Source organism: Poromitra crassiceps (assembly GCF_964638095.1).
Source record: "Poromitra crassiceps genome assembly, chromosome: 19".
In the NCBI taxonomy this organism is placed as follows: Eukaryota; Metazoa; Chordata; class Actinopteri; order Beryciformes; family Melamphaidae; genus Poromitra; species Poromitra crassiceps.
In genome coordinates this window covers 22013616-22037492 of record NC_139646.1, presented here as the reverse complement: position 1 = coordinate 22037492, position 23877 = coordinate 22013616, and the positions used below count along the sequence as shown (strand labels likewise).

At 43.9% G+C, this 23877-nt stretch overlaps 2 protein-coding genes across 3 annotated transcripts in view; both read right to left on the bottom strand.

Annotated features, from left to right (window-relative positions):
* Positions 1-278: 278 nt before the first annotated feature.
* On the bottom strand, positions 279-9158 carry znf207b (zinc finger protein 207, b). Its single transcript, XM_083655995.1, has 10 exons — positions 9017-9158; positions 8393-8519; positions 8105-8243; positions 7545-7736; positions 7218-7296; positions 7000-7061; positions 6422-6561; positions 4186-4440; positions 3524-3680; positions 279-3336 (listed from the first exon to the last, which is right to left on the bottom strand). Exons 1-10 carry the CDS (start codon positions 9055-9057, stop codon positions 3188-3190), a joined length of 1341 nt encoding a protein of 446 aa, XP_083512121.1. The 5' UTR covers positions 9058-9158; the 3' UTR covers positions 279-3187.
* A 5051-nt stretch (positions 9159-14209) lies between these two features.
* The window catches only part of rhbdl3 (rhomboid, veinlet-like 3), a gene marked incomplete at both ends in the record, with an annotated part of 88270 nt that continues 78602 nt past the window's right edge, over positions 14210-23877 (bottom strand). For both annotated transcript variants that reach the window (XM_083655562.1, XM_083655563.1), the window contains 3 exons: positions 14210-14481; positions 15300-15360; positions 16946-17046. In XM_083655562.1, coding sequence (XP_083511688.1) covers positions 14210-14481; positions 15300-15360; positions 16946-17046 — 434 coding nt within the window. The remainder of the gene's footprint in view (positions 14482-15299; positions 15361-16945; positions 17047-23877) is intronic.

Sequence of the window (23877 nt, the reverse complement as noted above, 5' to 3'; positions counted from 1 at the left end):
TGATGCTCTTTTTTTATTTGCAGGGAAGAGGCACTTAATTGAAAATCAGAATTTTTAAAATAAATCAACTGAGAAGCCAACTGATATTCTATTGGTTTGCACCTTTGAAATAACCCTCACATCTGTTTAAACAATAACTGCATCACATTTAGGAAGGAAGGAGTTCTTAAAAGTAAGTACCCACAAACACCACTAGGTGGCATACTGGATTTGCAGCATCAGCTGTTGATTTCCCCTGACACTGGCATGCAGTAGCTTTCAAAGAAAGAAAACATGGATAGTAAAATACATAAATCTTTATTCATATTAATGAAAGATGAGCTTGACATTTTGATACATGGCATTTCCATTGCAATACATTTTTACAAGTTACAGTAGTTAAGTTAGGCTATTGAACAATTCCCTTAAGATTTCTAGATGAGTGTTTTTCAGAGGACCGCTTGCATTCATTTAAATACCATTTTAAAAACGATATAGATAAATTTGATCCCAGAACAAGATTTGTGTTGGAAGAAGGGGGGGGCGGGATCTTGATTGACAGGACAGTTTTAGTCTATAGCACATTCATGTTAACTGTACTGCTAAGATTCACCTTTTTATAAAATGTTTAGTCTAGAACTAGGTAAAGGCAATATTTTCTCTGCCTTTTAAAATTCATAATTTGGGTTGGGGGGGAATCATTCGATAAAGCCGTAGTATGCTCTTAAATTATTTTCAATGCTTGTTATCGTGCCAAGAACATTCTAAAAGCATATTGTCAAAAATGCTCTGCCATTTCTTAAGATAAAAAATTGATTGCAGATCTGTATTGCTATAGTAATTGAAAGCCTGAAAAAAACATGAAATTTAAACAATATTTTCCAGACATAGAAGAGTTACAAGATAATATGCATACTCAGCTTGATGCATCATGAAAAATTGTTCCTTGTATTTTTCGAGATTTGCAAGTGCTCAGTGTCAAACGTGTTTACTGATACATCCAATATTCTTTGGATTAAATAAATTCAAATGACAGTAGTGTCAATGGTAGCTGTATTAATCTTCCACCACTGAAATTAAACTACACTAAAAGTTATGGAAGTTTGTCAGCACAACAGTAATAAATGTGTATCACTATCTTAGAAAGGCCATCACTGGCTTACTTACCCTGTTGGTGCTAAATGTCTGTCAGATGCCTCTCCACACATTTGCTCCATTTATTACTTCCAGCATCAGACAGGACAAGAGGTGACTGACCATTACACCAGACATGATTATTAAATGATAATATACTCAAAATTCAACATTCACATTTTGATACAATGTCTTTGTTACCTTTGCATAACTGAAACAGAACAGACCTGTCCTAAAGACATTTCAGTGCCAAGATCATCCTCTGAAATATAATCCTCAAGACATGATGGCCATACAACAATGTTCAGTTACCTGGTGGTGAATAGTAAAGAAATACTCGCAACAGAATACATCTCATGTAATACTTGGGCCTAGCATCCAGTTGTACAGAACAGACCCCCACTACAATAAACAGCAGGTACTTACTGGGTTTAACTGACCTGTCATGCCAGCTGAGTGGGTTTTAAGGCTGAAAAGCCGATATGGACGGGCTACAGGTGACAAAAACATACACAAAGCATTAAGTGAAGTGTGCCACGATACCTGGAAGTACTCAATGCTGACCAGTTACCTACCATTTGTATACCACAGACCTGAACGACATACATTCATGTCCTCAGTGCACCTCCTGTCCAGGTCTATGCAAGAGGAATGTTTATTCACAAAGTATAAATGGAAATGATTTACTGATACCGGAACAGTCTATCATGTCCAGATTTAAAATGTTGATTCAATTTATTGTCTGTTGAACTTGGAACCATTTAAAGTTGGGACTACATATTGAGCCAAACTGCTGTTTATGCCGAAAACTCCCCCTCTTTGCAGCAGATACTGGGACCTATGCTATAGGTTATGAAGAAGGATACAATACTCGGTGGTGCATGAGGACATGACCATAGAAATAAAAACACTAGCACTCATGCAAGTTGAAGTAGTATTTACAACGTACCGTAAAATGATATCGGAATCAAGATATTCAGTTTCTCTTTGATTGCCGTGTAAGTTTACTATTCCTATGAGATCACAATGAAATCTGCATCCAGTGTTAAAGTCAACATACCATGATGTAACATGCAATATTCGCTACCAGAATTTGGCCAATATCTCAGTATATAGGCGGGTGGATCCTACAAGATTTTGATCAAGCTAAATGTAAATTTGATCAAATTGTCTCAAGTCATTGTTATTGACGTAAAGCAACATTTTGCTTTAGATATTGAATACTGTATATTATATTGACATGCGCCATCTTTCTATGAAGTGTCAATGCAAGCTCACCAAGGGGTTTGATGGTGGCAAACTTCCTAATTTCCTAATACAAATCTTGTAGTGTAACCCAGCCTTAAGAGGAAATACAACACTAGTACAAACCTTCAGGATGACTCACCTCCAGGTACGTCAGGAAAAACCAGCATTGGATTTCAAGATGGATTTTATTACAACATAGATTCTTAAAACATTACAAAGGATGCATACAGTTACCCTTTAGACCATGAAATAGCATTAAAAAATAAAGCTGAAATAAGAGTAAAGCTAGACTGATGAGTCGTGGATCTGTAACACTACTTAGTTGGAATCATTTTCATCGCTGAGACCCTCACCAACCACCGTTGGGGACGCAAGTCCAACAGCACCTACGTGTGCTGTGAGGGCCTCAATCGTTCTACCAAAGGAAAACAAATAAAAAATGAAAATAATCAAATGTTTACAAGAGAAACTTGCCTTTGTAAGGGGTCGGTACGTTCATGTAACTCCAGCAGCTTCAAAAGCAATATGAACCCACATTTTTACACACTTCACTTCTATAAACCTGAGTGAAACCTATGGAAAAGAAAATATTCTCACATGTAATCAAATAACGACAGAAATTGTTGTCATCAACTTATGTGGTGTTTTGGCTGTTTCCCCAATAAAGATGTTACATTAAATGTCCATAAATGTTAAGAATGGATAATGTGTGTCTTCGCCACCACTGGTCTTACTGCTCATTGCTTGTGGCTAGGTTTGCACAAAAGCACAAGGATGAGAGAAAGGTGTTAACCTCCAAACCTAGTGCGGTGGCTGCGTTGCTGCTTCAGTAGCGCCCGGCCGGAGACATGACAGGCGGTCTCATGCCCATGGGAGGGCCTCCCTGGTAGGAGACCATCGGAGGACCCTGCCCATATGGAGGCATCCCTCCAGGCATGTAGCCTGGCATGGCCTGGGGAGGGCCACCATACTGACCTGAGGAGAAAACACAGGATGGGTCAATGCTACTAGTCATTTACATAGTCAATTCAGAGTATGTGGAACAAATACAATTTGAAAAATGTGCAAATCGGATCACTCGGCTTGAAATCAAGCTTTTGAACTGAAGGATATTTTACACGACAGATTAACTTCCGTTGGGTGCAACTTGGACATGTCATACCATGCATGGGATGCCTCATGCCAGGCTGCTGTGGTGGCATGCCTTGCTGTGGCGGCATCATGCCACCCACGGCCGCCACTGGGGGAGCAGCCACATGGGCCTGGCCCGCCCGGGGGATGAGACGCTGGTAACGGGCCAACTGGGCCCTCCTCTCCTCCTGTGGACCGGGACAAGAACACACAGCCAACACTCAGACTAAAGAAACATCGTTATGCCCCTTACAGTGCAAACATGCTAAACACGCCATTGAGGAATATGGTACCAATTTGGGCATGACTGATCGCTGCACTGATTTCAGACTGACGATGACATTCATAATCAGATTAGATTCTTATAATAATTCATAATGGTCAAATTCAGCCCACCAGCTAATCTGAAATGAACCGCCCTCTACCATTAGCAAAGAAGAAAATACTGTCATATGAGGCCATAACTGGCAGTGCAAGGATGCACACTTAAAATTTGAAATTGGCCAGAAATATTGGCATGAATGTCCAATTTCATGCTGATCAAGATACATCGATAGTCAGAATTAGCACGACAGTGAAATACTGGCCAGACTTAATATCCTCTACCAACTCCAGCACACAGAATGTACTATATTACATGTATCAGTCATTACTTACTGTGAAAGGGCAAAATGCAAAGTTCAACCAACTTACCAGTGAGATATCCTCATCAGGGTGGATCAACTTACTGGTTGCACTCGTGGTGGTGAGGGTGGCAGGCTTAGTACTGTTCACTGTGGCCGGGGGCTTGGCCACAGTGCTGCTAGAGGGGTTAGAGGAGGAGGAAGAGGAAGAGGAGGAAGAGGCAGAGGGCTGGGTGTAGGCGGGGAATGTTGCTTTGGGGGGTTCGTTGGAGGCAGCTGTGCCGTGAGGGTTCGGAGGTGCAGGTCCTGAAGCACTATGCTGGGCCTGTGCAAAGAGACACAATGAGTGGTCACTCTAAATCACTGGAAATTAAGACATTTTTAAATTTTCTCCACTCCAATATATACAAACATCTCAGCAGTTTCTGCTTTAAGGGCACAATAGAGGCAAAATAAGTAACAGAGAGCATTAATCCTCTAGTCTAACATACAGGCTTATTTCTTTATACCGATCTTTATAAATTTATAACAAAACATTAAAATAGACAGAAACATTGCCATCTGATGAACATACTGTTGATTCGACAATCCCAAGTAAAATATTAGTGTTTCCATTTTAATGTGAAATTATGTCTCAATTAGACTCCTACATATGCCTACGCAATTATTAGCCACAATTAAGTCTTGATGATTTGGGGAAGGTAACTATTGCACCTTTAAATCTCACAGCAAACATGATTCCTTTTAACTAGAGCGAACTTTCTAAATGAAATGAACATTTTTCAGCATCGGCAACAATTATTAACAGTTCGTGACATACAATTGTGCAACTTTAGACATCCATAAGTGCAAGCTCTCAAGTATTTCTCAATATCGACAATATCTTACACGTTGCGTGGGAAGTCATTTCAAAACATGATGGGTAGCTATTGCAGAATTGAAGGGTGGATGATGCAAGTCATGCCTATGGAGTATGAAATCAATGAAAACATCTGGCTCTTCCTCATTCTGTGTTAAAATAGCCTCAACAAAGCGCATGCGCAGCAATAAAGCTCAGAGACACAAGAAACAGAAAAGGCCAGTTCTTCCCATGGGTAATCATCCACTGACACGGACAATATGCTAACCGTGCTAGCGAGAGGGCAAACACTGTTAGTAAATCAGCCTCATTTGAAAGGGATTTCTAGCCAGTCAGTTCATTAAATAAGCGACATGCTGCTGCCAAGTCAAAGTGCTGTCAGTCAGCGTACTTGTGGCGTGTTAGGGTAAGGAGGCTGGGAGGAGGCAGACTGAGGGTCTGCAGGTGGAGAGGAAACTGCTGCTGTGCTGCCGGGAGCACCAGAGCTCATCTGCAGCGTAGAGGAGAGTGGAGGAGAGCAGAGCAAATAATCTATCTGGATGCAACAGTGAGAACAATAGTTTGCTACCAAAACAGAGCGACAACGGAACAGGAAATGGGACGGTGAGGAGGCAAAACGAGGAATATCTGATAGAAAACAGGAAATGGAAAAATCCTCTTGGAAAAACAAAAATTACACTGATTTTTACATAAAGATATATAGAAGAAAGCATATGGGCATTAATTTAAATTAAATATTATTAAATACATAGGAGAGAGAATGCTACCTTTCTGAAAAAGGAAACAGGATTACACGAACTTCCAAATAGGAAAAGGCCAAAGTCAGATTTTGCAACTTTAATGTGAATTTAAACTATCTAACTGCATAATGTGAATGTAAACTATCTAACTATGTAGCAAACTCACCCATAAAAGGGCACAGTTGCCCTGCTTATTTATCCGGCCCAATCTATGACTGACAGAGCACCAATTGCTTAGAACACAGCGTCCTAATAAGTGCATGTCTTTATCTGTCTCTATTGCAGTCTCATACATGATCGTGTCTCTGTCATTGACGTCCTTCTTCATTCTGCAGCATTAGGATAACAGCTCCTCTCTTTTGACTGTATTTAAGCCCTGGTCGCTGACTCGGCCAGTTGACAAAACATTGTACCAGCCTTAAGCTATACTCTGTATCGCTCTGCTTGCCAGCTACAATATATTCATCTGAGACCAACTTCTGACTCCAGAATCTTACATCACATAACGTGTGCAAATTTCATAGGGCATTTGAAAGAGTTCAATCATCTTTTTGTTTAAGGGGTTTGTTGAATGTTCCCGAAAGTTTTCGACCAACTGTGCTTACCACACTGGTGCTGTCATCTGTACACCTCTCTGAAAGCTGTGGGGAGGGGGGGGGGGGGGGGGGGGGGGGGGGGAGTAATGTTATTTATGTCATTCTGCCCACCTGTGCTGCGCTGGGGAAGAGGGGCTTGCTGATGGCCGGTTGGGCCACTGGTACTGCCGGTCGGCTGGGCATCACTCCTGCTGCGGCGGCCTGGGCCATGTGGGGCATGCCGGGCCTGGGAGCCATGTGAGGCGGCATTCCTAAAGAATGCACCAGACAGGTATAATCTTGCATTCAAATCATGTGTTCAAGAGCATAATCCTCAATCTCTCCATCATGACAGAACATACTCTTCTCAGTTATTACCCCCCCCCCCCCCCATCTTTTATAACGGCAAGACTTGAATGTTGACATTCAGTGGTTTGATCCAATTTGTGAAACTATTTCAGCAAACAAACATTTCACACAGAATATCGAAATTACAAATTGAGTCACACATCTGATAATTCAGAGTTTAATCTACAATAATCTGGTATAATGTGAAAGTATGTATGTAGGCTAGTTGTATATAGTGTAATGTTTTTGTGTAAATTTTTCATGTTTTAATGTCGCATAACATTGAAAAATCCAATAAAAATATTTGAATATAATGTACAATAATCTTAGTGTGTCTCTTCTAAAACACAGCCGTTACTCACCTGGGGGCATACCGGGCATCCCTTGCATCATAGGAGGCATCATCCCTCCCATTTGCATCATGCTACAAATAAGCATGAAAAACCATATTAAATGGGTTATGACTAAAACTATGATCAAATGGCAAGAGGTCGTTAGGACGCGACACCCTAAATGTTGTTGCGAAGGCATACGGTTAGTGTAGGCCAGACATGATAACCTGGAGTGAGTGAACTCTTACCCTGGTGGCATTCCATGCATGCCAGGGGGCATCCCGTGGTGCATCATGGGAGGAACGCCCGGCATCATAGGAGGCATTCCTGTTATGAAGAGACACAGAAGACAATTTCAGCGTCCCAAAAATGAAACCCTGCATCAAACCATACTGGTGTCCATACACAGCATTATACAGAACAACAGATTATGTGTATGCAATGTCCACTGCTACTTCACATCAAAGCAGGGCAACAACCCAAGTAAACAATTGGGGGAGTCTTCATAAATGTATTATATCCCCCAAAAAGAACACTGTTAAATCAATGAGTGCAGCTAAACACTGTGGCCGTGCCTTGGTATCCTCCAGGGTGCATCCCTGCCATCCCTGGTGCTCCAGCCACAGGAGGCATCCCAGGCTGAGGCATAGGAGCAGTGTAGCCTGCCTGGGGCTGCACAGCTGCAGGCTGCTGAAATGATGGGCCTGGCTCGTCGTCGTCGTCTTCCTCGTCAGAGTCGTCCTGATTCTGCTTCTTCTTCTGACTCTCTGGAAGGGAAACGCATAGGAAAGTGATGAGTAAGGATATAAACACATGGTATAAATTCTCACTAGTTTTAGGAACACAGATAATAGTTATGATATATTCAGATGAATTTCATATGGAGAATTCAGTTCGGAAGTTCTAGTTACCCTACTGCCAGGGATCTTCCTCATTAAATTTTTATTATATATACACAACAATACACTGAATATATTTTTTATGACAAATTGTTCCAGGTTAACATCAACAGAGATGACAAAAAAATAGTGCAGTTTTACCATCAAGGTACATCTGAAGAGATTACAGGTGTTCAACTCCTACTTGCAACAAACACACATCCCCTCAGATGTGTACAAAGACATATGTCAGTCACCTTGTGATTTCTGTTCTAACGTCCGTCTTCTCTCCTGCATGTCCTTCTCTGGAATCCCTTCCATGCCATAGATCTCCAGCTCAATGTCTACCCTTCCGGGAATGGCATTTGGTACTCCATCAATGGTTTCTTTGTGTACCTGAAACGTATGCAAATTGACCCATCAATGTATACTTCCTCTATCATAACAGCAACATTGGTGTGATAACTACCAATGTTTAATGTTTAATGTTAATTACCAATGGTTCCTGTATGAGGACAACTTCACAGAATGAGAATAATACCCACCTGCATGCAATGAATGGCCAAGCCTGGGCCTGTATACAGCTTTTTGTGACAAATGTGGCACTTGAAATGTTTGGCCTTTTGATGCTGGATAAGGATCTTCTCGTCGTCAAAGTCTCGGTTACAATACCTTGAGGCCACGAATTAAGGATTCCTACACAGGTCCATGAGCAAGGATGCCCTGCAGTTAAGCAGACGTCAGTACAAACTCCTTATCCAAGTCCAATCACCTTTATCAGATTATAGAGTGAACCGTACAAATTATACGATTCGTGACGATTCGAGGAAAACCACCTCTCTCGTTCAGGGAGGCTAACACCAGGTTAGCCACTTTAGCTAGTTGAGGACAGGTTCATGCTAACAAGCCCTACTCATCACAGCCAAACAAATACCCTCACAGCAACTAACGTTATACACATGTATTATATATGCTAAAGTATTTCCTTAGATGACGTTCTAAATTACCGTTAGCCGCCAATGCTTTAGTCGATTGGCAGCTAACAGTTAGCCAACTAGCGGTTAGCTTGTTACGGTTAGCCAGCGAGCCCATGCACAGGCGAGGCCTTCCTTTGTGAAGCTAACGCTCGCTTTCCTTTCTAGATGAGCTCCGCTCGGACCAAAGGATACCAGCACCATGGCTTCATCTGCTTCTTCTTTTTCCGTCCCATTGTTCAAAAATATTAACAAAGCCGCCGTAAAACGCTCAACACCTGTCTTGTTATTATCTGTTTGATATTAGCATGCTGTAATCCCGTGACGCCGCCGAGAATGGCGCTTTAATGGAGGAAATGGTCTTGCCCCATGATGCAATGCGTAATATCAAAAGTGAAACAAAAGTATTTTAGACTGAGATTAACATTGTTTTCATCACACTGTTAACTGTTCCGTTGGACATTCAACCATCGGAATGTACCAGTGTAAACCTGGTGTAAACCTGAGTCAAATTATCATTTCACATGTGAATTGAACGAGATTACGACTTGTAATTCCGTCTGTGTCCACTGGATGGAGACAACGTACCAGGTATGGAGAATGGGTTAGATAAAATATCTTGCAAAACTTTAGATAAGAGCTTCCCAAACTTTTCATACCAAGGATCCACACGCAGATTCTAAATAAACCCATTGGCCCCCATTTGACAAGGTTATTTGTCCTACTGAAGCCCACCTTTTTGTTGTTAGATATGATTTGGTAATTAGGCTACATAATGATCAATACTGGATGTGGCAAATTGTCAGTGGGTAGCCGACAATGTTAAGCCTATCAACACCGCCAAATTGTATCTCCAGGTAAGAACAGAAGAGTGAGCTATTCTATTCCAGTCAGTCAGTCAGGGAAGGTGTCGCTTTGTGAACGCCATGGTCTGTAGGCTACTTCTTTAAATGCATCAAATCTCTTAGATTAATCCATAAAAAGAAAACACTTCAAAATACTAATACTCTGATAACTATATAATACAATGAAGGTCTACAGGTTAATTGTCATTTATTATACTAGTCTAGGAATCTCGTGCATTACGCACTCGATTCCTGATGACATCACAATTGCTCAAGTGACATTGCTGATGACATCACAACTGCTCAAGTGACATCACTGATGACATCACAATCGTGATACACACCGCCGCCACACACACTGCCACTCATTTAGCCAATTTTAACAATTAATTATTTTTTATTGTGGTTGTTATTTTTGTAACTTATTATCATGCTGTATGGCAATGTTAATAAAAAGACAGACTACAAAGCATTGCAATAGGTATGCTGCAAATGGAAACTGGTAATATTGGATCAGGAAATGTTGTGGAGAAAAACCTGCCCACATTAATCCCGCTCCTTGCATGTAATCCCAAAAGGGAAATAAACTGAATAACAAAACAGGGCCACATGGTTATGTGTGCTGCCCTCAGCAGTCAGCATGATAGCAGGAAAACGACAAATCTCCCTCAGTCAGACTGCTCCTGCCTGCAGCCTGCCCTGTCTCCTCCTTCAGTCAGACTGCTCCTGCCTGCAGCCTGACCCTGTCTCCTCCTTCAGTCTGCCTGCAGCCTGCCCTGTCTCCTCCTTCAGTCAGACTGCTCCTGCCTGCAGCCTGCCCTGTCTCCTCCTTCAGTCTGCCTGCAGCCTGCCTTGTCTCCTCCTTCAGTCAGATTGCTCCTGCCTGCAGCCTGCCCTGTCTCCTCCTTCAGTCAGATTGCTCCTGCCTGCAGCCTGCCTTGTCTCCTCCCTCAGTCAGATTGCTCCTGCCTGCAGCGTGACCCTGTCTCCTCCTTCAGTCAGATTGCTCCTGCCTGCAGCCTGACCCTGTCTCCTCCTTCAGTCAGATTGCTCCTGCCTGCAGCCTGACCCTGTCTCCTCCTTCAGTCAGATTGCTCCTGCCTGCAGCCTGACCCTGTCTCCTCCTTCAGTCAGATTGCTCCTGCCTGCAGCCTGACCCTGTCTCCTCCTTCAGTCAGATTGCTCCTGCCTGCAGCCTGCCCTGTCTCCTCCTTCAGTCAGATTGCTCCTGCCTGCAGCCTGACCCTGTCTCCTCCTTCAGTCAGATTGCTCCTGCCTGCAGCCTGCCCTGTCTCCTCCATGCCTGCAGCCTGCCCTGTCTCCTCCTTCAGTCAGATTGCTCCTGCCTGCAGCCTGACCCTGTCTCCTCCTTCAGTCAGACTGCTCCTGCCTGCAGCCTGCCCTGTCTCCTCCCTCAGTCAGATTGCTCCTGCCTGCAGCCTGACCCTGTCTCCTCCTTCAGTCAGATTGCTCCTGCCTGCAGCCTGCCCTGTCTCCTCCTTCAGTCAGATTGCTCCTGCCTGCAGCCTGCCCTGTCTCCTCCTTCAGTCAGATTGCTCCTGCCTGCAGCCTGCCCTGTCTCCTCCTTCAGTCAGATTGCTCCTGCCTGCAGCCTGCCCTGTCTCCTCCTTCAGTCAGATTGCTCCTGCCTGCAGCCTGCCCTGTCTCCTCCCTGCCTGCAGCCTGCCCTGTCTCCTCCTTCAGTCAGATTGCTCCTGCCTGCAGCCTGCCCTGTCTCCTCCTTCTCTCCGAGGTGAATGATTACCTTTGAAATGGGAGATTTATGAAGGGGAAGCACAAGGGAGGCGACTTTCCTGGGCCACCTAATGCATTTTTCATTGTATGCCTTGGAAGCCGCTGCTCTCCATATGGCTGCACTGGCTAGACAGAGAAGACGCTCACTGACAGCTTCAGGCTGCCTTCTCTGAATGAATTATGGACAATTCTTATATGCTCACGCATTTCATTGATCACTTTGACATCTGCTTCTTTCTCAAAGGCTCTGACTCCACTCCGAGCTCTCCAAACATCTGACTCCACTCTGAGCTGTCTGTCTCCAAACACTGAGGTACCAGTTAGTCCTCTTACTCCACTCTGAGCTGTCTGTCTCCAAACACTGAGGTACCAGTTAGTCTGGCTTCAACGTGGCAGAAGAACCTGCTTGGTCCAAGCACTTCTCTTTGCACAACGGGGGGGTTGTCCCTGGCTGTTGAATAACACCGGTTTGTGTGTGTGTGTGTGTGTGTGTGTGTGTGTGTGTGTGTGTGTGTGTGTGTGTGTGCGTGTGTGCAAGCAAATTGGGTGAAGGTCACAATGAGGTTTTTGAGAGGACAGGACAATTGGTTTTGTTTGACCTCTCTCTCTCTCGCTCGCTCACACACACACACACACACACACACACACACGTATACAGGAGCGCCAGAGAGCACTGACAAAGACCCTTCTCTGATAGCCTCTTTATCCCCAGTTTGTGTTGGTGAAACTTGGCATGCAAATATTTTCTATTTCTGCTGAAACGCTACATCAGCTGAAAAGTCAAGAAAAATCTGCCTTGGTATTGTGAAATAATGGTAAGCGTATTGTCTGGAAACGGAACGCTATAGGGTATTCAGCAGCTCTGTGAAAATAGGAATTTCAATAAGACTGATATAGACTGAGGGCATAAATGCAAAGAAGAAACCACATTTTGTTTCCATATAAAACTGTTTAATGTCATCCAGTATGTACATATCAAATCTACAAAATATGCACAATGTTAAAATATTATCAGCAATTTACTCCTCACTCTTGTGTCATAGCCCTTTTTTATATACAATCCCCGTTCATCTTCAACATTTTTTAAATAGGATACACACAGGATATAGCCTAGCTAACATATCACGATGCAGACCGACCAAACACTTTACAGAACACACCAATATATCACCAAGTAAAAAAAAAAAAAAATCAACAGCAAATGCTAAAATATTCTTCTGTAATTAGTTGTAATTAGTTACATTATAATCATGTTTGTGCGAAGCGGTTACCAGTGTAACATCATGGTAAGGTACAGTACAGTTTGAGACTCACAGTTTAGGGTTGAGGTCAGTTCAATCCCAATTCAATCAACTGACATGGTAATTAGGGACTGCAACTAATGAGAAACCATTGATTCTGCACAATTTATAATAAGGCTTTTTTCTGTTTTCTTTTTTTAAGGAAATCAATTTCCTCCACCGACCCCTGAATCGAAAGAGAACTGACCCCAGGCCTGATGTAGTCGAGGTCAGGCGTGTGTGATCTAAACTAAAGCATCTATTAGTCGAAAAACACGCTTTTCTCCATTTCCCACCTCATTCTCTATGAAGAAACTTTCTCTTTAGCAATTTTCTACTAATGCAAACATGAGTGCAAATGGCAGAAAAGGGACATGAAAATGACTGGATTTCTAGGCTGTCCCAAGCGAATCAGAGTCAGTATGAGAATCTTTAATGTGTTACTTCTCTCTAAAAATCCTAGTGTTCATTTCAACCAATACGCTTTACAGACAAAGTTAGATCGGTTTTGCTCACGCTTAAGAAATACTGGTCAAAGTGTGTGCTCTTCTATGCTCGTGCTTGCAAACGACGTTTTGGCAATATTTCTTGAAAGCTAAAAGCCTGAATGGCAGCCATCCTTCTGGTCCTTACGCACAGACGAGTCACACACGCACACGTTTGAGGTTCAAAATGGCGCTGAACACAATTGAATCTGTCTCGGAGGCGGTGCCACACGCCATGAAGCAACACTGAATAATAAGCCAAATAAATCTCCCTTCAAAGCCACGACATAACAGCCTCAATTAATACACATTGACTTGTGCAGCTGAGTCTTCCTGCAGCCTCGCTCCCAGCTCTCTCCATTCTGCCACACGTGGAGCTACAGCGACACCCGTTTAGCGTTCTTAGTCTGCTTAGTCGGAACCTCTCCTGTAGTTTGTTAGTGGAGACAGAATACCGACTGACCCTGAACCACCTACCCGACGACCTTATCCTTCACTTCCTGAAGATGAAGCCACAGATATATTACAGGACTTTCAGGAACTTTGCTGTCTGAAGGCTGCTCAGGTTACCGGGTTTTTTGCGAGCGTAGAGGGGAGCCGGTTGTGCAGATAGCCTTTCTTCAGGCGGACTCTCTCCATGAGTTAGGCACCGTTGGGTTGAGGAGGAGGAGGAGGAGGAGGAGTTTGAGCCATCCTCTTCCTGTTCTGTTAGATCCGAGGCTGCTCGTTTGCCGACACGCGCCAGAGACGGAGAGGAGTTTGGGTTAGTTCTCGTGGGATGGGGGAAGGATGGTAAGGCTTAAGGTTTACCCCCAAATAGAAGCTCAGGGTGGCGGGTGGAAGCCGGTATCCACAATGTGGATAGAAAGGGCTTCCGCGCGTCAGGAACCACCACTGCTCCGGACCTAACTGCGAGACGACTCCGATGAGCGATGTCAGACATTTACCGATGGAGTAAAAAAAAAGAAGGGGGGGGTGGGGGGGTGGATACGGTGTCTCGTCCTCCCCCCCGGGCGAGGAGGCTCATGGCGGCGGGGGCAGCCGCACGTCCAGCAGGCTGTAAGCGAAGACGTTCCAGAAGACGGCGCAGAGCACGAACAGCATGTAGACGCAGAGGAAGATCCAGAACAGGGACTGCTCCTGGAGCCGCTGCTCGTAGTTCTGCAGCACCACCACGCCCAGCGTCAGCCCCACCGCCACCCCGCCCAGGTGGGCCACGAAGCTGGGGCTGGGGCACGGCGGGAAGGCCGGAGGGTAGAAGCGCAGCCACACCGCGCGGCCGAACTCCACGCTCACTGTGAGAGAGAGGGAGGGAGCGGGAGGGAGGGAGGGAGAGAGAGGGAGGGAGAGAGAGGGAGAGAGAGGGAGGGAGAGAGGGAGAGGGAGGGAGGGAGAGGGAGAGAGAAGGAGGAAGACAGAGGGAGGGAGAGAGAGGGAGGGAGGGAGAGAGAGGGAGGGAGAGGGAGAGAGAGGGAGGGAGAGAGAGGGAGGGAGGGAGGGAGGGAGGGAGGGAGGGAGGGAGGGAGGGAGGGAGGGAGGGAGGGAGGGAGGGAGAGGGGTTAAAATGTGGCTGCTGATATCTGGAATCTCTGTAATTTTACGAGTTGATCATTTTGGAATTGCTGTTGATCATTGGCATAGAATGACAATATAGGTTACAATATGGGTCATAATAAACCCCTGGCTCATAGCCACAGCTCTATAAGCCACAGCTCTACGTTACTATATGGGTCAAGAGCAAACACACCTTAATTTGTGGTGAGGTACACAAGACTGTGTGACCCACTGGCCATGTTTCCTTCTAAGTGATCTAAATAAAGTGAAAAGTAGGAAGGTTCCCACCAGACGTTAAGGCCCTGTTTTCATTGTACCTGTTGTAAAAGTGACTTTGAGGTTAAATACATTCCAAAGCTGCAATGTGCTTTTCTTCAAAAAACGTAAAAACCCTTTCTGGTGTGAAAACAAGTACAAACTGTCATTTTTAAGCTGAAGTGAAACTAAGGGGCCTGAGATATCCATATAGAGATATATACAGAACACATAATATATATATACAGAACACAGATATATACAGAATACAGATATATACAGAACACTCTTTATTCAGACTTACTGCAAACCAGAGCCATGGCCATCCGGAATAACTTAAACTGACACTTCATTCCTGACCAATTCTGAGGAGAGAGAGAGAGAGAGGGAGGGAGAGAGAGAGAGAGAACAAGATGGAGAGGTCAAATTTTGAACACAAAGAAAGTGTGCAAGAAGGTCACACACACACACACACACACACACACACACGCAAACACACACACACACACACACACACACACACACACACACACACACACACACAGACACACACGCACACACACACACACACACACACACACACACACACACACACACACACACACACACACACACACACACACACACACACACACACAGACAGAGTGACATAAGATTGCAACATCTAACCCTCCGTCTCAATTCACGTCAGCTTTGAAAGCCCCAGAGACTCTCTGACCCCAACCGTGTTGTTACTGAGCAGTGAGCACATCATGTGATTTGAGCTGAGAAGAGGGAGCCCAAGCATGTTGTGAGTGCATATTTAATGAGGGAGACGACCACATTACAGAGAGGGAGGGGCCTGTGGCTTAAACCAATCAGAGCAGGGATACATATCAAAGGGCAGACGAGATGACATATGCTGTCACACACACACGCGCACACGCGCGCACACCAGTGTTTCCCATACATAAAGGAATTTGTGGCGGGCCGCCACAATAATATTTTGACCGCCATAATAAGATGTTGACCAAAAAAAAAAAGTGCACCTGAACGCAACATGCAAGATATCCGCTGAATAAGTGTCCAATAAATGTTCATGTCATTCTGGCCAATACTTCTGTTATAGCATTTCAGTCTGGAATATGGAATATCTTTCAATAATCTATGATTTAGCTGCTAAATTGTCAAATACCGCCATCTGCTCGCTACCCAGGCACTTATGTATGTACTTAACCTAACTAACTTAACCTAACTAACTATCCGGTGTGCACAACACTGTCAGCCTAAACTCCGGCTGACACCCCAAAAACCTACAATCCGCTACAGAAAAATGTATATTGTTTGTTTATTAACTGGCCCCTCGCCTTCTATCATTTCATGAAAGTGGCAAAGCAAGTTGAGTATCCCTGACCTATAGGGAGAAACTTAGTTTGTCATTGTAAACCCACAGCACAGTAATGATGACATGTTCTTCATAGATCTAGCCTTTTAATTTTGCTCTTAAGCTTTCTCAAAGTACACCAAATTCATGCATTTTACTTTAAAATGTTTAAAAAAATCTTGCAGGGGGCATGCCCCCGCACCCCCCTAGGGGGTCTGCGGTCCCCCACCACAAATTCTCAAAATCCTGTGGGAAACACACACACACACACAGACACACACACCACAGTACGTCTATCTTTGTGAAATGGAAAAAGTGATGGGTTGGAATGTATGGCATGTGTAGATAGAGCAGCACCTGCTGGGCCCCAAACAGACTGCGCTTTGATGCTACAACCACGCTCTCTGTGACAGACAGAGCAGTGAATGATGTGATCATCATCTACACACACACACACACACACACACACACACACACACACACACACACACACACACACACACACACACACACACACACACACACACACACACACACACACACACACACACACACACACACACACACACAGAGAGAGGAAAACTTACCATCACAACGTTAGCCAGGTGCGCTGAGACCAGGGCGTACACCCCTCCGGACGAGCCCACCACCGGAGCGGTCATGTCGGTGACGGACACAGCCAGAGAGCCTGTAGTCACCACAAGTCAAAGGTCAGAGGTCAGTGACTCAAGCTGCCATGGTCAATAAATCAAAGGGTTAATACATTATCTTCGTGCATTAGTAATACACGAGGAACTGCCATTTTCTCCTTTGTGTTATTTCTCTCATTGCTTTTCAGGAGAGAAACGGCAAATTACAAATTATTATTAGTCTATAGACTTCTTCTTCTTGTTTTCTGTCCATAGCAAACACTGTAACAGGAAGTGAGCTGGGGTTCAATTTTGAATGTTTTTCTTGTCAAGTTAAAACAGTCTATAGTCAAATATTAAAATGTTGAGGACATCAGGTTATTGCTTTAATTTCACCTTTTAGATACTCATAAAATCAAAAATGTTAGATGACAGAGACACTCATGTTCCTAAATGGTCTGGCTTTGTTTAGCCTGGCAGTCTGAATGAAGACATTGTGTCCATTCTTTTTGCGAAATACGATACAATATAATACTTTATTGTCTGTGTTAGGAAGGTTCCCAGCATGTACAGTACGTTCATTGATACTTCAGCGCAGATCACGCGCCCATACTAGGGCACCTGGTCTGTCAGAGTACCACGATGAGGACCTAGGGCACCTGGTCTGTCAGAGTACCATGATGAGGACCTAGGGCACCTGGTCTGTCAGGGTACCATGCTGGGAAGGGGTTTTGGGATGGGTGGGGCCTGAATGACCCTGCTGTCAAAGGCAGCCTGAGGTCAACGCATGTCAACATTCACGAGTCAAGCGATTTGTCCAACGACCAAAAGATCCCCGCAGCGGATGTTCGATATGGATCCTACGAGGAGGTCGGTGACCTCGTCGCTACAGTCTGATTTCTCTTGTCTTGTGTAGTAAACAGAATTCTGAGCCTTCTCTTTTCAGGACCAAACTTGAATATGTTTTCCCATAGAAGGTCACACTGGGAGTCCTCATTCATTGTGTTCTTGTACTAGTAGTGACTGTTTGTGCACTGTGCAGTGAGAACATCTATTTTGCGCAGCATAAAGACGTCTTTGCCACTAGCTCTTTTAATGTGTTTGTGTTATTATGGCTTTATATTGTAACAACACACACTGTGATTTTATGTTAAACAAATGCATTCATATAAACATATAAATTGCGCAGCCGCAAATGGGGAATGACTCTTTTCAGCAGGTTGGTACCAATTCAGCGCGAGCACAATAGATGCAATCGAGCATTGAAAAGGATGAATAAGGGGACATTCAGCGACCGAAAGTCTAGCGGCGAAAATGGGTCCGCACAGCGGTCTAGAGAGAGAAAGAAACACTTTGAGAGACAGGGAATTGCTTAGTTGGACTACTGAATCAGGCTGCTTGTTCATGGCAAAAATCATAATCACGATATTTTGACCGATATTGAGATCACAATTATTTAACGCGATTAGATTAAAATAGATAAATAAATAGGCTAACAAAAATAACTAATATATATATATATATAAAAAAAGATCTTGATTATCTTGTTTTCACAATAGTGGGAAGCCAAAATTGTAATTGAGATTAAAATTAAATTAATTGCACAGCCCTACTATTGAATTAATTACCCAAACAGAAATTAACCAGTGCTCTTTCTTTTCTTTCAATATTTTTTTTCAGAACAATTAAACGGCAAACAAACGGGCTCAGACTACCAGTGCTCTTTCTAATTCTCTCTCTCTCTCTCTCTGTGTGTGTGTGTGTGTGTGTGTGTGTCTCTCTCTCTCTGTACAGTACACACTCCACCCACTCTCCCAATCCGCTTGTATCACCCCCCCTCCCTTAGCTCCGTGGCACTGACCTGTGTAAATTATTGATGCTAAGTATGTGAAACACAGCTGCCTACGCTGCATAGGGGACACAGAGAGCTGTTGATGAATGGTGTTCTACTCTACCCTCTTCACTCACCCACTCCCTCCCTCTCTCTCTCTCTCTCTCACTCACTCACTCACTCACACACACACACACACACACACACACACACACACACACACACACCTACACCCACCCACTCCCTCTCTCTCTCTCACTCACACACACACACACACCCTCTCTCTCTCATTCTCTCTCTCTCTCTCTCTCACACACACACACACACACACACACACACACACACACACACACACACACACACCCTCTCTCTCTCTCTCACTCACTCACTCACTGACTCACCGAGACCATTCCACCATATAGACAGTGTATAATTAATGACAGCAGACAGAGGGGGGCCCTGGAGTTCATAGATATCAAATCACCATAAGGAGGGATGATTGGATGATTGGATAAGCCATGGCATCTCACTCACGCTGCTATTTATGGAAGCGGGCGCCGTATGAGGTGAAAGCAAACGCGCGCCAGCAGCATGAGCAAACACATTCAGGTACCCACACACACACACCCGCATAGATATACACCAGCTAGACGAGCACACTGGAAGGAAAGCTCTCACACACACACACACACACACACACGCACACAGACACACACACACACACACACACACACACACACACACACACACACACAACTTAAAACCCATTCCCTCGGTGCCCTCATCTTTACAGTGGCCTCGATCTGTCAGGAAGTTGAAGAAGTTGTATTTCTTGCTTCACAGTGAGGGAAGAAGGTAGAGATGGGAACATCAAAGCAGACGAGCGGAGGAGAAAAGAAGGTGACAAAGGAGGGAATAAGGTGGGAGGAGGAGAAATGGAAAAAACACAAAACATGTCAAAGTAAATCAAGAGAGGAGAGGGTTTAACGCTTTACAAAATTCACAATTCGGTTCAACAAGACACAGTTCAGTACGTGTTCGATTCAGCAAAAATAAAAATAGACATGTCAGAGAAATGTCCTTGATTTGAACAGAGTTTTTATTTAATTTACTTATTTTGTATTTGATTTGATTTTCACAGTCCAGTTTAAATTTCTATTTCAATTTACGTCAATATTTTTTAACACCTTTCGTCTTTCTCGTCTCAGCTTTTTTGCGTATTGTTACACCCCATACAAGAGAGAGAATTATTCAACACTGCAACTCCCGAACTGTTTGAAACACAAGAGCCATCACACTGATACTAGTAAATTCCTCGGAATTCTGATTGATGAGAATTTGAATTGCAAAAACCACATTCATCTCGTCTGTAATAAAATAATGAAATCAATGGGCTACATGCACTACTCCACTACTTCCTGAAATTAGTACAGCTTCTTTATTTCCTGTCATCACTATTGGATGAACTGATTAATGTCAGGTGTGCTGCAGTCACAACAGTGATCAGGCACACCTGATTAATCAGTTCATCCAATAGTGTAGGACAGGAAATAAAGAAGCTGTACTAATTTCAGGAAGTAAAGAAGTTGTGCATGTAGTCTATTGGATCATCAGAAAAATATCCAGGTTGGAATAGGACTTGGTAATAACATTTTAGGAGAGAGAAGTGATTTTAGGAGAGAGGAGTGACTAAAGCAGAGAGAATTTTGCTCAAAATAGTCGAGGGAGGCTCAGAGAGAGAGAGAGAGAGAGAGAGGTTTCAGATGATGAAGATGTAATGAGACATGCTAGAAGATGCTGAGGTTGAGTTCAGAGGAGGCATCAGCTGAGGCTGAGTTCAGAGGAGGCATCATCTGAGGATGAGTTCAGAGGAGGCATCATCTGAGGATGAGTTCAGAGGAGGCATCAGCTGAGCAACCATCACAAAATGATGCCCCAAAATATGGAGCCTTTTGGGCCAGAAGCATCTGCATGCTGTTAAGACGCATTCCACATGAACCGAGAACTGATATCCACTAAAGGGACAGCATAGTTTTTGTTTTTGGATTATGATGATTATTTGGTCTAAAGGAGTATCTGATTGCAGGTGATATGTAAAGGAGAGACATAGGAGAGAGCTTGAGACTGTTCCTCTCAGGTGTCTGAGACCTAACGAGATGAAAGCACACTGAGTCGCTGTAATAACTGTGTCTCACCAGGGCATTCATCACCCCCTGTATAGCAATCTGAGCAGGTGATTAGCTTGCTTCAGACACACACACACACACACACACACACGCTCAGAGACACACACAATCACATGCTCAGAGAGACACACACACACGCTCAGACACACGCACACACAATCACACATGCTCAGAGACACACACTCAGAGACACACACACACACACACACACGCTCAGAGACACACACACACACACTCATAGACACACACGATCACACATACTCAGAGAGACACACACTCAGAAACACATGCGCACGCACACACACACACACGCTCAGAGACACACACAATCACATACTCAGAGAGACACACACACACGCTCAGACACACGCACACACAATCACACATGCTCAGAGACACACGCTCAGAGACACACACACACACACACACACGCGCACACACACACACACACACACACACACACTCATAGACACACACGATCACACATACTCAGAGAGACACACACTCAGAAACACATGCGCACGCACACACACACACACGCTCAGAGACACACACAATCACATACTCAGAGAGACACACACACACGCTCAGACACACGCACACACAATCACACATGCTCAGAGACACACACACACACACACACACACACACACAAACACACACACACGGTTCAGCACACCTACACCCCTGTAGTTCCTGTGTTCGAGGGAGGGGGGTGTCCTCAGGATGACCTCTCTCCCTGTAATTAACGGGGTTTAATCATGTTATTTTAGCACTGTGGGTGAGCGCACACACAAACACAAACTCACACAGACACACACACACACACACACACACACACACACACACACACAGACACAAACACACTCAGACACAAACACACTCAGACACACACACACACACACACACACACACACACACACACACAAACTCACACAGACAAGGACAAAGTCTCACATCCAAACCCAAACCCATACATGTACAATCACACATACTTCACTGTGAAGGACTTCCATCCGTGTCCCTCAGTCAGGCCTCAGGGGGCAGTGGTTTTTAGGTTAGGTTTTTTTGGGTGTGTGTCTCATTTCTCTTGGTTGTTCTCAGCTGGAGAGAGCAGCAGAGCAGCGTGCTGGAGAGAGCAGCTGGAGAGAGCAGCAGGGACACCGGGGAGGAATGCACGCATACACGCACGTCAGCGCTCACCATAGGGTGAAAACTAAAACAAACTGTTTTGGCTGAAAGTAAGGCCGAGTGAATTTACAAAGTCATCAAAGTCATGTGTGAGAGGCTGCTTTTAGTTCCTATGCCCCTAGACTGTGGAATAACCTTCCTTTAGAAATCAGACATTCTTCTTCAGTTGATATTTTTAAGAAAAATCTGAAGACCTACCTCTATAAAAGGGCATTCTGTTAGGAACCATTATTTTCACTTATTTTATTTTGTACCATATTTCCCGTCATTAATGTTTATGCTTTTATGCGTTTCTCATTTTACCACTAACATGTTTTTTGTGTTTTGCTGACATTTTATTTCACTATTTTATCTTTCTGTAAAGCACATTGATTGGCATTTTATGTTTAAAATGTGCTATATAAATAAAGTTTATTATTATTATTATTATTATTATTATTATTATTATTAATAATATTATTATTATTATTATTATTATTATTATTAAATAAGTGTCCTCTGTGTGTGACCCTTTGATCCCTGCATGTACAGTATATGACTGACTGAGGCTGTGTGACTTTGTGTGTGAAACAGACAGCGAGAGAGACAGAGAAAGAGGGGGGGGGGGGGGGGTGACAAAGTGCTGATTTGTGGGGGCGTTCGGGTCTCATTGAAGAGGCGGATGGCAGTTGGGTAGAAGCTGTCCCTGTGACGGCCGGGAGGTTCTGGTACTGCCAGACATCAGGCTTCTGCCATGGGGGAGGACCCTGCAGAGGGGGTCTTTTGACAATATGCTATTTTTGCCATACATTTCTATTTTTTTCTGTATCTGCATTATCATTATCAGACCCCAGGAAGAATAATCACTGCTTGAGGCAGTGGTTAATGGGGATCTTAAATAAATAAATAAATAAAAATCATGGACCATGCATAAATAAGACTATTATTGCTATATGATTCATGCATGAGGGTGATTCATCACTAAAAGACCGGCATGCATGCTATTCTGGGTATGCATCCATGCTATTATTTGCGCTGATAAACTATAGAGAATATAGTAGATCACTCTGCAGAGTATACTGTGCCCTGCTTTAGTTGGCTATAGTGTACCATACTGTGATGTTTGGTTTTGATCCACGTGGAGGGTTTGATGTGGTCATTAACGGATTATTATATCAGATGTGCTGACAAAGCAAGTAGGCCTACAATACATGCTTGAAGCTACGCACGATTCTCTTTGAAACAAGTCACAGTCAACCCAACCAAGTTGTTTGTTGCCTAAACTTAAGCAAGTTGTTTTAGTTCCCTAAACACAACCGTTATAACCAACCAACGTAATTCAACATTTTCAAATGAACCGACATGCAACCGGGGGCGTAATTCAAATAAACTGGATGCAACTGATGATGTAACTGCTACCTCTGCGACTGATCCCAGATAAGTGGTTGAAGATGAGGATGAGGATGATGCAACCATATAACAACCGACCAACGTTTTCAACCGTAATAACCAACCGACGTAATTTTTTTTTAACTCTGGTCTGGTAATAACGTTGCGCGTTCTCGGCCAGCTATAATGGCGTGTAGTAAGAATATCAGACACTAGCGCTGTGGCCAGGTAAACAAACATGTTACATGTCAGGTTACATGATGTAAGGCAATCGGCGTCTTCCAGCTTAGCTGACAGCACAAGAGTCAAATCAA